Below are 14453 nucleotides of genomic sequence, written 5' to 3' on the forward strand. Positions count from 1 at the left end.
TACAGCTTATTTGAAAGCACATTCCATAGCAGTGTGGTCAGCAAGGTCATTATTGCTACCACTATAGCATCTGCAAGGAGTCATCCAGCAGAATTGTTTTGAGTGATTAGATGGTTATTATAGATTGGTCCTCATGCAGAAAATGCAGACCACTTGACTGCCCACTGTGAAGAATTTGCATAGCCCTCTGAAGATAAAATCATTCAGATCCACTCCAAGTTGGGACACTGTAGCGGATACAGTTCCAATTGATGCAAGCTTGGCTCCTGGGTGTCTAGTGTTGGGTACTTTTCAATTTGTGCAGTCTGAGGGTGTGGTCAGGATCCTCAGAAAGTTAGAGCCATCACATGTGTTCTAGTTCCTTTTCTCTTCTGGCTTAAACAAACAAGCCAACAGGGGACTTACTGTGTGGGTGAAGGCCCACCTTACAATAAGGCAGACTTACCTAATTGAGGCGATTGTGATGGCACCACATCTCAAAACTATTTTTTTAAATCCCTAAAATCAGTAAATATATTACTATTTCTGAAAGTTGGGGTGGGGGAGATGACCCCCTGTTATCTTGTGTCATTGTATAGAAAATGCAAGGAGGTAGCTCTTGTAGTTTTTTTCAAAAATGTTGTTTATAAAAACTTTGAAAATTCTCCAAAAATCCATGGATAAGTGAAACATTCCGATGTGCTAACCGTGGGAAATGTGTTCTACCATTGTAGCAAGTTTCACACAAATAGCTGTGAAAATGATGGAGATAGGAGCCCCTGAAGTTTCCCTACTTGCACAATTATTATGTATAACAAAAAATAATGAAATTGTTACTCTCATTATAGTAACAAAATTTTCACTAACAATACTTTAGAACACTTTAACAATGAAACACTGGCAGCCCTTAATTTTGTAATGGGTTTTGAAACATTTTTTTCCATCGGTTACATGGCCCTATTGTACACTTGTAGTAGTATATTGTTGTGAGTTCAAGAGTTTTATGGTGGGAAAAATCATTTTCTGTGAAAGTTTGCAAGAAGCATCTTGTAGGTCTTCCCTTTGTAGGTCAGGAAGATTGCCATGGAGCTTTGTGAGTAAGAAACTGAGCTGAAATGAATTCCCCACGTCCGAGTTCACATTACAAATAAGAACCAATGCATCTTCTTGGCCACATATCTTTCTTTTCTTCTTTTCCCTGACGTAGTTTGCAATATGTTTTGTCAACACTGTGGGCCAGACATATAACAAAATAACCATTAGGACTTGGATGTTAAAATGCTGTGGCTGCTCATAATAACAGGAAAGTTGCCTTATAACTAATTGAGACCAAGAATATATTCATTCCATGTTTCTCATAATAGAGTAAGACACTATCCTTTGTGTGACTGCCCTGGTTGCATAATTTTTACAGATACTCTGGACTAAGCCTGTTTTAATGTGCATTTTAACTCTAATTTTAAATTTTAGCTTAAATGTATTTAATTGTCTGTTGTTTAAAGGCATCAAATAATTGCCATATGTAAAGCTGCCTTGAGCCCCTTTTGGGGTAGAGAAAGGCGGGATATAAAAACAAACAAATAAATAAATAAAATAAACAAGACTTCTTCAGATCATGTGTTCTGCCATGAAAACCCTAAGTGGCATTAGGGCAGGTCTGCACAATTAGAATTCTTGTCCATTGGCTAAGGCTAAGGCTTCTAGGAGCTGGAGTCCCAAATACCCGAAGAGCGATAGGTTTTGCAGGCCTGCATTAGGGTAAGCTTTGTTATGATTCATCAGGATGAGAAATAAAAATGAATTAAAATGAGAATCAGAAGGGGAATTCATTTTACAATCTCAACACCTTACGAAATGATGGTGTCAGTGGCAGCAACCTGTTCCTCTTTTAATCCCCAGTTTGTGGCTTTTTTATGCATTGCAACTATATTTTCAATTCACTTCTGACACAATAAATAAACTTGCTCCTCTTCCATGCCATATTATTACTGCACTTTGTGCCTGCATCCTGCACATCGAAGTGGTTTCTAATTCAGTGAGGAACTAGAACTATTTGGGGAAGAATTTTAATTAGCTCAACAAACTACAAATTCAAGAATTCCATAGGATATTGCCATGGCAGTTAAACTGGTATCAAAGATTAATCACTGTATAGTGTAGATTGTGACCTTAAGTTGTAGAGTTGAATTTTTATCAGCTGTAATACTGACACACCCAGTTCCAGATTTCTACAAAGGCTTTGTCCTTTGCAACACAAGAACCTGTCTTTTCTCCTTACGATTGCTTCAGTTTACCTTCTATATATAAAAAAATATTTTTAAATGTTCATCTAGGTTTTCTCCTTCTGAAAAACACTGGCCCTGAATGAGGTCCCCAAGGTGAGTCATAGGGACCTACGATCCTTTTATAGTAAGGTCCTGAATAAGGCAAATGATTGCTGACAAAGGTATTTGCTGCAAAGGATATATAATATGCCTCCTAATAGCTTCACAAAGGTATTTCTATGGCTAAATAAATTTCCAAGGCAATTTCTAAGATTTCTTAAAAACAAGAAAGTGCCTTCAGGTGAAAATTGTTTATTAAGGAGATTCAATCTAATTTACTGTATTTTAGCTTTAAGAAGAAAAAACCCCACACCTATTCAACTAACAATGCTGTCTTGGGAAACTGATAGCACAGACATGATAATTCTGAATGAGCTCAATAACCTTTTCCTGAAGACATTTAGCTCCAAATGAAGTTATTTTTAAAAAGCCATAAAAATAGCACGATTCAAGCTTGAAGGGTACTTCAATAAAATTCTGACTCTTGGGAGTTAGTAGAAAGCACTGAAACAAGCGGTGACTTCTTCCACATTTCAAGGAGCGGAACAAGAAGGCTATGAACAACAAAAGAAAAATAAAAAGAAAGTAGTTGTTTACCCACTTTCCCCTTTACTTTAACAAACAAAGGTGGCACAACAGGTAGCATTGAGAAGAGAAGAAAAATGAGTGCTGAAAAATGAAATGGGAAACAGCAGTTAAACTATTATAGATAAATTTCTTGAAGGGGAAAAGACAAGAAACACAAGAACAAAGTACCTTCAATTACCGTAGCAACATTGATCATAAATCTCAAAGCTGCATCCTGAATTTGATCTAACATTCTTAAAACGTTCCGGAGAGGCAATACATTTTAGAGTTCATAGCCTTCAACAAAGCTATCAAATGAGATCTTTCCAGAATTTTTCTTTCGTCAAGGAACAAAACCTCTGGAATTGAGAACCCTGTAGAAAAATTTGAATACACATGTTCACTCTCTTGTAAAGTTCTGCAGGACTTCTAATTCAGGACAGGTGGAATTCTTCTACTTGTATTTTACTGTGGTAATGCTGCCTTTACTTCCAATGCCTACATTTGTTTGTTTGTTTGTTGTTTAAAATCCTACATGTAATCCAAATGTACAAGATACGAGAATCATGCATGCATAGGCTTGTGCTACAGTATTTTGTGCTAATGCATGTTAATTGGTACCAGGCCTCCGAATGATCAACTACTGTATGCAGATGTTCTCCAGATATGAAGATGAAACCATCACAATTCCTAATACATTTAGGGTCACAGTTTTGCAATTTATGTGGATCTTGATCTTCCTTTGGGTTCAGGTCTCCCTTGGACTACAACTCAGAAAAGCAAATGCAACATATGATCCCATTCCTATATGGAGTGACACGCATTGTTATTACCCAAAGGAGATGGGAGCAGATGCTAATTAAAATTACAAGCTAGAGGGAACATGAATTAAGGAAACAAAGAACACAGAAGTCAGAACTGACTAGTCTCTGAACAAATCACCCTTGGCTTTCTAATTCTCTGTTGTCTCAGAAATCATTAGACAAAAGGTATTGAAATACAGCATTTATCACTTCATGGAACAATGACCGGATAACCGGCAATTATAGCCTCTTTAAATATGAGCAGCACATGGCATTCAAGCAGTGGATGCCGAGTTGTCCCTGAAGTGCTCACAAAATCCAAAACACCCTTGAGATCTGAAAGATGTTTGTTCCTTCCTTCTTTGCTCTCTTCTCTGCACGCACATCTTTCTCAATCTACCTCGTCCATACTCAAAAGGTCGCCACATTTTCCATTTTAATGTGAATGCAGTTCTGATTTAGTCACTGTCACACAGTTCTTCAATCACTGTTGAGGAAAGTGAGGCATTCATGAGGTGCTCTTGAAAAGCCTGAAGCCTGCTTACAGTATTCAACTTCTAATCAGCATTCCTGCTATTTTTCTTCGCTGTTAAGCAAACAAATACACAAACAAGTTTTGGGCCTTATGATAGTGTAAATATAGGCCTTAAAATGTGCCTATATTTACTAATGTGCATATATAGGCTTATAAAAATGTGCCTACAACTCCCTGGAGAAAGTTGTTTCTGGAAAATGGTTACAGGACATATGTTCAGCAATGGGCATAAACGCTTCTTGCTAATAAGTAATAGCAAGCAATTGTTTATGCAAAATAAAGAAAAATAATCAAAATACATTATACAGTACAACTTGTGTAAATGTGCTTATGTTTCCTCCTTTTTTTTTTTGTTGTGTCAGGAGCAAGTCGTTTCTGGTGTGAGAGAATTGGCCGTCTGCAAGGACGCCGCCCAGGGGACGCCTGGATGATTTGATTTTTTTTTATCATCCTTGTGGGAGGCTCCTCTCATGTCCCCACATGAGGAGCTGGAGCTGATAGAGGGAGCTCATCTGCCTCTCCCTGGGCTCGAACCTGTGACCTGTCGGACTTCAGTCCCGCCGGCAAAGGGGTTTAACCCACTGCGCCACCGGGGGCTCCTCGGTTTCCTCCTACAAAATATGGAATTCTTATTGCAAAAATTGGTCCTGTACATTCTCCCAGGTTTGTATAGTATCCAATACATAAAGACAACAAGCACAGAACACATATGGGAGACTCTATTTCATATTCATGTTCCATTTCCTGCTTCCTCATAGAACAAAATTCTCCCTATCAATTAATGTGTGCTGGGGAAAAAGTGAACAAAATTATAGGAATACAGAACTTCATCATAATATCAAGGATGCTGGAATTAAAACAAGTTCTATAGCAATAAATGTAAATATGTGTTTGGTTCCAAAACTCTGAAGCTCCATGCCAACAGAAATGATGAACAAACATCTGCCTGAATTCGATTGCATTCAGGAAACAAAGAACACAAGCTATCTTCAACATTTGCTAGTATGTGTTCAGAAATGAGCTATTTGCCACCCACGACATTTTTCCTTCTATTTTATTTCCAAGGAAAAGCAAAAGACACTTCAGCCAAGTCCAGATATAAATAAATATTACCTCAACTGCACAGGAGTTCGACTTCATTAAGAAAACTCACAGCTCCAACTGTCTATAGAATTCCTCCAAGAGAGCTCTTATAATGCTTCATTCAAAAACCGCTAATGACTGAATACAATATAGAAACTTTTTGTACTGTAAAAATATATATGGATAGAATTTTATTCCAAATAAATTCTGAGCAGTTTTGCTTAGCTCACCAAAAGCAATTTATGCATCAAAGAGCCTTGCCATTATGCATATAGGTAATTTATAACCAAAGACATCTTTTTAAAGAACTTTGACATGGCCAAGGTCAGGTAGTAAAGTCACGCTTTGTCAGGCAACAAGCATCTTTTATGTAATGGGCTGTGAAGAAAGGTGGCGGATGGAGGAGCCTCGGCCTATCATTCGGGTGTACAAGAAAACCCAGCTCATTCTGTGACATCTCTGAGTTTTAAAGGGTCATGTGTTGAAAAAGGCCCCTGTCCCTCTAGAATGCTGCTGTCTGTCAGAGCAGAGATTGTGTGGAAAGATGGGCTGTATTCTGCCATGGTATTAGGCAACTTCTTGCATTTCTTTTTCTTAGTGAATATTTTTCTGATGTTTCAGGGCAATAATTTTCTGTTCCTAAAATCCATCAAAGTAAAAAAAAGTGTAATCAAATAAAAGATCCCAATATGCCTACATTAACAAACTTTTTTTAAAAAAAAACACTTATTGTTATTAATCTTTTATATAGTACACAATTGTATATAAAATACTTTAAAGATAATTTAGGCCATATTATCTTATATGGTTGAGGGAGGTTAAAGGAATGAATAGTGCCCAATGGCATCTGTAGATGACTACATGTTTCAGTTGTCTAGAATCGAACTCATCTTGAAATGTGGGGGAAAAACCCTTTGATTTTATAATTCGACAGGGATAATCTGTAGAGCTCTGGGTTCTATCCACATTTTCCCTAGCTACAAAAATGCCCACTTTTACCCCTTCAATTTGAACAATACTGAACCAAATCCAAGGGGCAAGAAATATAAAATTCCAGCATTGCAATTCTTCTATTGCCATTGCCCCTTAACCCCAGAAATAACGAGACAGACAACCATGGTATGGATTCAAATTGGGAAACTTTATTGAATGTTACCTATTTAACTTTAACTGAACTAAACTATGTGTCTAGGAACTTGGTGGCTAACCGAGGCAGCGTCCTCGGCTATTTAGTGTGTAATATCTGTGTGCCCTGGATCCCCAACCGGGCAACCTGAAGGTAAAAATCTGGAGAAGCCTGTTTCAGATTATTGTTATCAGCTTCTCCTATTTCTGTGCCAAGTGATGTCCCCTCACCCATTTGCTGACCTCTAGGTGAGTGTTTATCAGCCTCTCTTCTTTCTGTGCCAAGTGATGTCCCCTCACCCATTTGCTGACCTCTAGGTGAGTGTTTATCAGCCTCTCTTCTTTCTGTGCCAAGTGATGTCCCCTCACCCATTTGCTGACTTCTAGGTGAGTGTTTGTTGTACACTGACCCCCACTCTTAAGGGGTGCCTTGCGTATACCTCCATGTCTGTGTTTTCCTGAGCTATTTATGCTAGCCTAGTTAAACCGGACCACCCCATCTAGCCCCTAATAACAGTATAGGGTAGGCGAAAAAACCCCCCAGAACATGAGGGGCAAAAAATTCCTACCCGGCTCCAACGGGCAACCAAATATACTGTCAATGGGCGGGAGTGGTGGGTGGAAAGTCTTGACCAGACTGAAGGGAGGAGGCTGGCTCACGTGCTCAGCCAGTCCCCGCCCCTCTTCGAGGAGGTTCAAAGGAACCTCCCATTCTCTGCCTTCTGGGGGGGAAGGGGCAAATCGCTCTCCCCACCAACTGCGTTGGTGGGGAGAGTCCCTTTTGGCTGCAGAGTAATATTCTAGTAAATTTAAGCATGACATAAAAACTAAAAAGGTTGACAATTCTAGCATTTCAGATTTGAGTTGACAAACACAACATTTCAGATAAGAGTTGACAAACATACCATAAACAGACAAGTTTTTGTTCTCAGCTAGTTCCATCTATTTCTTAGTGGAAGGTTGTGGCAGAAAGAGATACTCTTAGACTCTCCATCTTTAATTAAAATTCCTGCTTATGAATATACATTTCTCTCTATGTCGTGGCAAGGTTGTAAAATTGCTCCTATTTAAATTATGGAAGGCTATATTCATTCCGTTTCAGAAAGTTTGACTTAATTTCCCCAGCTAAAGAAGCTGATTAACTGATTGATTTACTAGCTGACTGTGTGTCCTACTGTAACATAAACTTCATCTTTCAGTAAAAATAAAATAAATAAAGCTTGTGAACATGGGCATGGCTATTTCAGACCACCCCCAATTCACAATGGTACTAGATGTAAGTAAACAAAAAGATGCAGTAAAGGATAATTGTGAAAAAGAAAATCTAGGAAAACCCTGGGTATTTTGAAGATGTTGGACAAACTGTAAGTTTCTTCCTAACAAAGAGAAAAAGTGTATCCATCCTGGCATTTTGTTAGCAAGTTAATTGTTCATAAGTGCAGATCATACATGCACAACTCTTATTTTGCATAGACCATTCACTTACTCTTGCACTCTGTCCAGAAATCTCCTCAGCAGTTATCAAATTTTATGATGGGACCTGCCAGTTGTCATTTAGTAGTTGGGAGATGGTTCACATTATTAAGATCCTGCTATTTTGAACTCTCAGAGAAATGCAAAAAGGTGGTATATTCCATTTGAGAGTCATTCTCATTTTCTCCCACAACAAAACTGAGGCCAACCTCTTCTCGAGGTTTCTGAATCACTTCCCCTTCTGTCCTTTTCCACTAGTAACAGGTACCTCCTACCCCAGAACTTTGCAACTGGTAGGTGTGGAGAGGAAGAGAAGCTATGCAGCAATGTAGGATACAGGCTTCACTTAGAGACTGCTTGTGCTAAACAATGAGTGAATGATGAAGACTGAATAGCTGACAATGAAATCGATCTTCCTTTTGCTCCTTGTTTTAACATGCAGAGTTAGATCCACACTTTGAAATAGAGAAACCAACTATATACTGAGGAACATAATATGTTATGGTTAAAAATTAATTATTGAAGCCAAGATGGCTTTAGGGAACCATTCCACCTGAAGTAATTTGGGGTAATACCTAGCTCATGGTAACCTCAATGCACATTTGATCATCCTTGAGGTTGGGGATCACTTCCTTGGAGGTTGAGGATCACTTCCTTGGAAATCCAACATTCAAAATGATCCAAAATCCAAAATCCAAAATTGTGTGTGTGTGTGTGTGTGACTGAGATAGTGACATCTTTTCTTTTTGATGTTTCAGTGTATACAAACTTTGTTTAATGCACAGAATTATTAGTAATAATGTGTATAACATGTACTTTTGTCTATGTGCATAAGGTGTATATGAAAGTTAAATGAAGTTTGTGTTTAGACTTGAGTCTCCAAGATATATCATTATGTATATATGTAAGTATTCCAAAATCTGGAAAAAAATGAAATCTCAAACACTTCTGGTCCCAAGCATTTTGGATGAGGGATCCTCAGCTTAGACAGTCATACAGCAATATTCTGCACTGAAACCTTATTAATCTACACAGAAATCCCAATTGGAAAAACGGCTACAGAAATCCCATTTAGTTCATTCAATTTAACTTACTACCTCATCAGATAGGGTTTTTCTCCAAAGTAGCACACTGCCAGCATTGAGTCTGCTGGAGCCCATCATATGATGCAGGACTACTTCTGGTGGAGCTCCGTTGGGCTCTGTCCCAGCAGTGTGCCAGCAGCATGCTAAGAGAGAGCCCTGAGGATATGGATGACCTGTGTCCTCATTGAAGCATGGGAAGAACATGGGTATAACAGGGAAACATCATGGGATGGCAGCCCACAACCAACCATGGTAAGGGGATGAAGCTGGGCACTGCCCCACCATTTTCCCCACTATCCCCAGGCTTCTGTACCTCCATGTGATGAGGTCCTTAGTAGATTATACCAAACAGCTTTAATTAGTAAGGAAAATGTTGGCAGCATATGCCACTTTAGCTATGAACAAGCAGAGTAGCAACAACATGAAAAAGAAAAGAATGGGGAGGGGAGGAATAGTCATTTAATAATTTAGCAACAGAGAACCAAAATTCTAGCAAGAGGAATACTGTATGCACTCATGTATAATTCTAGAAATTAGTCAAAAAATCCCACCCTGCCCCGCCCCTCAAAAAGGGTCAACTTCTTCATAGGTGGATAGAATACTGTTCCACAACTCTTACCAAAGAAAGGAAACGTTCCCTTCTCTGAGTACACTGGTAAAAGGCGAGACTTTACTCCAATCTCAGAGAACCTAAAAGAAGCATTGACTTCATCTATTGGCCCCCTGAGAAGGCACTTTTCCTCTCTAGCCTTATCCAAAGGACACATCAAAATCCATAATTTTCATCCCAAAACTTGCCCAACTTATACACAAGTATATACAGTATATTACATAAATCCAAGTTACTGAAAACGAAGATGATAGTTTAGAGTGCTCTAAACACAATATAATGTAGAAGAATGAAGATAGTTTCCAAATAGTATGCCAAAAATTAAAGGTTGCTTTTGCTGGTGATGTTCGATAAAGCTTTGGGCAAAGCACCAGCTTCCTGCCTCAATTCTCCATCTGCTAATAGTAGTAATAACAGTAATACTAATTTGCATATCACAAAAGACCACTGTGATTTACTGTCTTTGGAAAGCCTTGAATATTCACAGCACTTCTATAAATGCTGCAGTATAAGCATTTTTTCTCTCCACGTGACAAGAGCTTATCTTTATTGCTAATTATAGGCATATAATTACAGTTGCCTGAAATATGACTGTATAGTTTCAACTTTTTTATTTTTAATAAATCAGTTTCCTATTAGAATTTTGAAAATGTTATGTAAATGGAGGAGACTGCTGCACACTTTTGTAACAGAGCTCATGTTTCTGATCTTGATCATATCTGTCTATGACTAGAATATCAAACAGCAGCAATGACCTCTATTCAATAGAGATATATAGGCAGCTCCTACTCCAGGTTTTTCTATAAAAACCGAGAACTGTAAGGGAATGAGCCTAAGCAGAATTTAGCCAGCTCACACAGAAAATATTCGAGCTCATGACTCATAGGTAAGAAAGCGCATTTTACCTATTTGGAAAAAAATTCACATTTATTTACTGTCAAACAGGTGTTAAACTTTACATTGGATATTAGTGATGGGCTCATTATTAACAGGTTTACACAAAGGGATGGCGGGGGGGGGGGGGGGGGGAGCAAAAAAATCTGAAACCATGTACATTTAGTTAGATCTTTTATCATAAAATAAATTAATTACTAAATATAGGCAGAAGGAGTACGGAAGAATAATATTTATATGGTTTCTCTTAGCTTAAAAAGGCCAGGCAATTTAATTTTTCTAGCATGTTCACAAATAGTATTTTGGTCTTCCTTTGATCTTCCTCACCTTTTCCACGCTGCCCCCCAATCTGCCCAAGTTAAAGAATGAAAAGGGAACTGAGTTTAACTTGCTAAAAGGCTGTTGTTTTCACTAAACTTGTGCAAGGCATGTGGCATTCATTGAAGTCTAAGAGAGTTCTTCCCAGAAAGTAAATTGTTTTGGCAATCAAAAGTTTAAAACATAAGAAATACTAATGTTGAAGTAGAACACTGTTTACAGTGAAAAGAAAGTAAAAAATGGTTAGGAACTGCATTCTAAACATACCACTGTACTACGAACCAAGTGTAAGGAAAAACAGCTTGTAGCATATGTGCAACCAAGAGCGTTTCACAATATTTTCTTCAAATTCTTTCAAATTATTTTAATGACAATTATATTTCCATTTGGACACAAATGTATTTATTTATTTTACCCTAGCAATAGAACAAAATATAATTTCTTTAGCCATTTTTTTTCATGAGAACAGTTCTTTGTACAGTTGAGGAAATATATGAAATAAGGCCTGTGGCTTGATTGCTAGTGGTTAGACATGTTTTCAATCTTTGCCTAATGGAAAAGATTTGCAGTGAACTGCAAACGGATGCAGAATTTCTCTCCTGCTTTTGCAAGTCTTGTCAGGAATAGTAAGGTACAGTAAATTTGTCCCACAGGATTTTAATGCCTACGTCTTGTATATAATACAATGCAGGCCTACAAAAATGATGCAGCCATATTTACAAATTTAGTTCACAAACTGCTGCAGTAAAATGGCTGAAACACATTGTGTGTGTGTGTGTGTGTTTGCATGTGTGTGTGTGTTTATTTCACAATCTCTTTTATGTCAGCAGCAAGATATCTTAAAATACCTTGGTGGTATCTCTTTTTTTCTTTGTAACAAATAATTCTTTTAGTATACTCTGTGTATATACAAAGCTTTGTTTTATAAAAATTCACAGAACTGCAAGGTCCAGTCGTCTCCTCTGCACAGGAGAAACCAGGGGGACAACAGAATTGTCACTTCAAGCGAGTATGCGGGAGCCTGCACGGGGCCACTTAAGTCTGCTTAATACTTGCATGTGACCTTCAGTATTCCTTTGCTACACTATTAAAGGCTTGTCACTAGTTGCATTTGTCCTTCCCTAACGTCCCCTTCTGGAATATATCCTTCCTTGTTAATGGGAATTATATAGCCATCACTATTGCCTCTGCTGATTTGATAGTACATCTGAAGCTGATGGCCAGCTCCCAGATTTGGCATGCTTTTGTAATATATGTCCTCACTTTCACTCCTCCGAGAGGGAGAGAGGTCTTCCTCGATGTCCGGACTGCTCTCTGGGTAAGGAGAGTCTCTGAGGTTGGGCATGCTCGTGTAAAGAGAGTCTCTGTTGGGGGACTGGAGGTGGTCTTCAACTTCAGACGTCAGCTGGGACACATAGCTGTCTGTTCCTTCTGTCTTCACTTTCTTCTGTGGTTGGTACAGAAGGGAGTGAGTCCGCTGAGGAATCAAAGGGGCCTCAAGTTCCTTTTGGTGCAGCTCCAGGCCTGGGTTATCGCTGTGCATTAAAGATGATGCATCAGCTACAATGGCGTCATCTTCACTACTGCTCCCGCCGATCACAGCTTTGATAGGCAATGTGCGCTCTAGGTTATGGTTCTTGTTGCTGCCTCGCAGGTTGTTGTGCACTAATTCTGAAATGATCATTTTTTCAAATGCGGTATCATTCAGGCTTAGTCCACAGTCTACAACTTGCACACTGTCATTATAGTCTCCGTTGCGCAAAGAGTAGCTGTTGTTGAAATTACCATTTAGCGGTAGAGTATCCATGGCACTTGTATCCCTGGCATTGTTCAGTGAATGTCCTACAAAAGAAAAGCAACACTTTTTGGTTACTGTCTACACTGGAACAAAGGTTCTTATTCTATAAAATCTTTAATGTAGTTCAGGACAAAGTTGTACTTGGAGGTAAGACTGTTAGGGTGACTGGACATTCCCAAAGACAAAGTTATACACTTTATAGAAGAGAGAGAGAATTTCAGAAAATAACACAGTTTCTCTTTGGAGTTTCAATGATCATTGAAATTAGAAATTTGAAAGCAAATATGTAAAGGATTTAAAGCAGTAATTTAGCACCCAGTTCTACAGCTCTTCCCACAAGGAAGAGGAATGTCACTCCATGCCCTTGCATATGTAATGCAAAGCAATTCATTCATAAACATTTGTATTTTAAGTACAACACAATGATTCAGGAAAAACAAAATCAACTGAATTTGTCCTAAACAACACTAAATTAAAAAGGGGGGAGAAAAAAAGAAACAAGAGGTCACATACAAAACAGAAGGTAAATGCGTAACAATAAATCCACATAATTTGCAAGCAACTATTTTGATAGAGCATTTCTAACATTTCCTTGTGTGTGTGTGTCTTTTATCTGAAGATGGAATAAAGAAAAGAATGAAAAAAATGGACAAGTACATAGATTTCATGTTAAGCACAGACAGCCACCTTTCACACGAAAAGGGACTGAGGCCCACAAAGCACCATCCAACAACACGGAAGACAGCAGGTGGAATGACTCACTTTGGACAACTCACATCATGTCTGTCTGCTCAGGCTATCTGGCCTAAGAGTAGCTGATATATAAAAGAAAGTAAAATGATTTATTGTAACATGATGAAGAATTACTGAGCTTCTCAGCAACTTAGTCAGAGCAAGGGTTCAGCAAATTAGATTGTCAGCAAAAACAGATTTTTCCCATTCAAGTGTGATTTTTAAGAGGGGGAAGTGCATTTATTTTTTTTTCCTGCCAGCAATGGCCCCAGGCTTCAGAAAGGTCAAAATTTGCCTGCAGCCCTGCAGTCTGCATCAGTCACAGTGACAGCACTGAATGAACCAGCGTAGTCTATTTAGAGTTAGGCCCACAGACATTATGGGCATATGGAAGTCAAAAGCAGAAATGTTAGGGATTTCTTTAAGCATGGGTCACAGAAATTAACCAAAGAAGAAATATTAGCTATGGAATGGGAGGAGATTATCAGCCTAGGCTGACATCTTTCAACTGCTGGAGAAATGGAGAAATTGGATACATCTGCTGGAAAGATGAAAAGAGGTTTAGAAAAGAAAAAGAAAGAAAAAAAACTGGAGTTTTATGGTGGCATGCTCTTCTTCTAGAGACACAAAGACATGTAAACTAAGACATCACATTGCTTCTGAGCCAAAGAAGAAAAAGAAAGCTTTGAAACAAACGGAATGGCATGTGTCATGGAAAGTTACATGATTGGTTAGTGAGATCCTAGAAAAATCACTTTTATCATTGTAAGCAATGTTTGGGGGAAAAAAGAATGAGGCAGTGTGGTTGGAATGAAACTGACCACTGTGAGGCTGCTGCATTATATGCAAGGCTTGGAGTAGTTATTGAGGAAACAAAGTTTGCCTATGGATTGAAAAATGCTCATTTTCTCCCCTTTCACCCTGCACTTAAAGCTGCAGCTTAACGAAGAAAATTCAAGTTGCTTCTATGAAAACAGTAAGAATGAGTTCATACCCAATGAAGACTTTTCTTCAGTTACAGAATATGAATGTTGAGGTGAAATCGCTGCAGCTCAGCCTTTATTGTGTTGTTCCAGCCATTCATGTGTACTGAATTAGATTTAAGGGTAAGAATTCTTTCAAAAGCC

General features: G+C 38.4%; 1 protein-coding gene across 22 annotated transcripts in view; it reads right to left on the bottom strand.

Annotated features, from left to right (window-relative positions):
• Positions 1–10492: 10492 nt before the first annotated feature.
• ADGRL2 (adhesion G protein-coupled receptor L2) overlaps positions 10493–14453 on the bottom strand; it is a 252039-nt gene continuing 248078 nt past the window's right edge. For 13 of the 22 annotated variants that reach the window (XM_060773818.2, XM_060773800.2, XM_060773802.2 and 10 more), the window contains one exon: positions 10493–12638. In XM_060773818.2, coding sequence (XP_060629801.2) covers positions 11884–12638 — 755 coding nt within the window. In that variant the 3' untranslated portion in view covers positions 10493–11883. Of the gene's footprint in view, positions 12639–13356; positions 13410–14453 lie in introns of all 22 variants that reach the window. The other 9 variants (XM_060773813.2, XM_060773811.2, XM_060773815.2 and 6 more) reach the window with 6 other exon arrangements.

This window comes from Anolis sagrei, chromosome 4 (assembly GCF_037176765.1).
Source record: "Anolis sagrei isolate rAnoSag1 chromosome 4, rAnoSag1.mat, whole genome shotgun sequence".
Lineage (NCBI taxonomy): Eukaryota > Metazoa > Chordata > Lepidosauria > Squamata > Dactyloidae > Anolis > Anolis sagrei.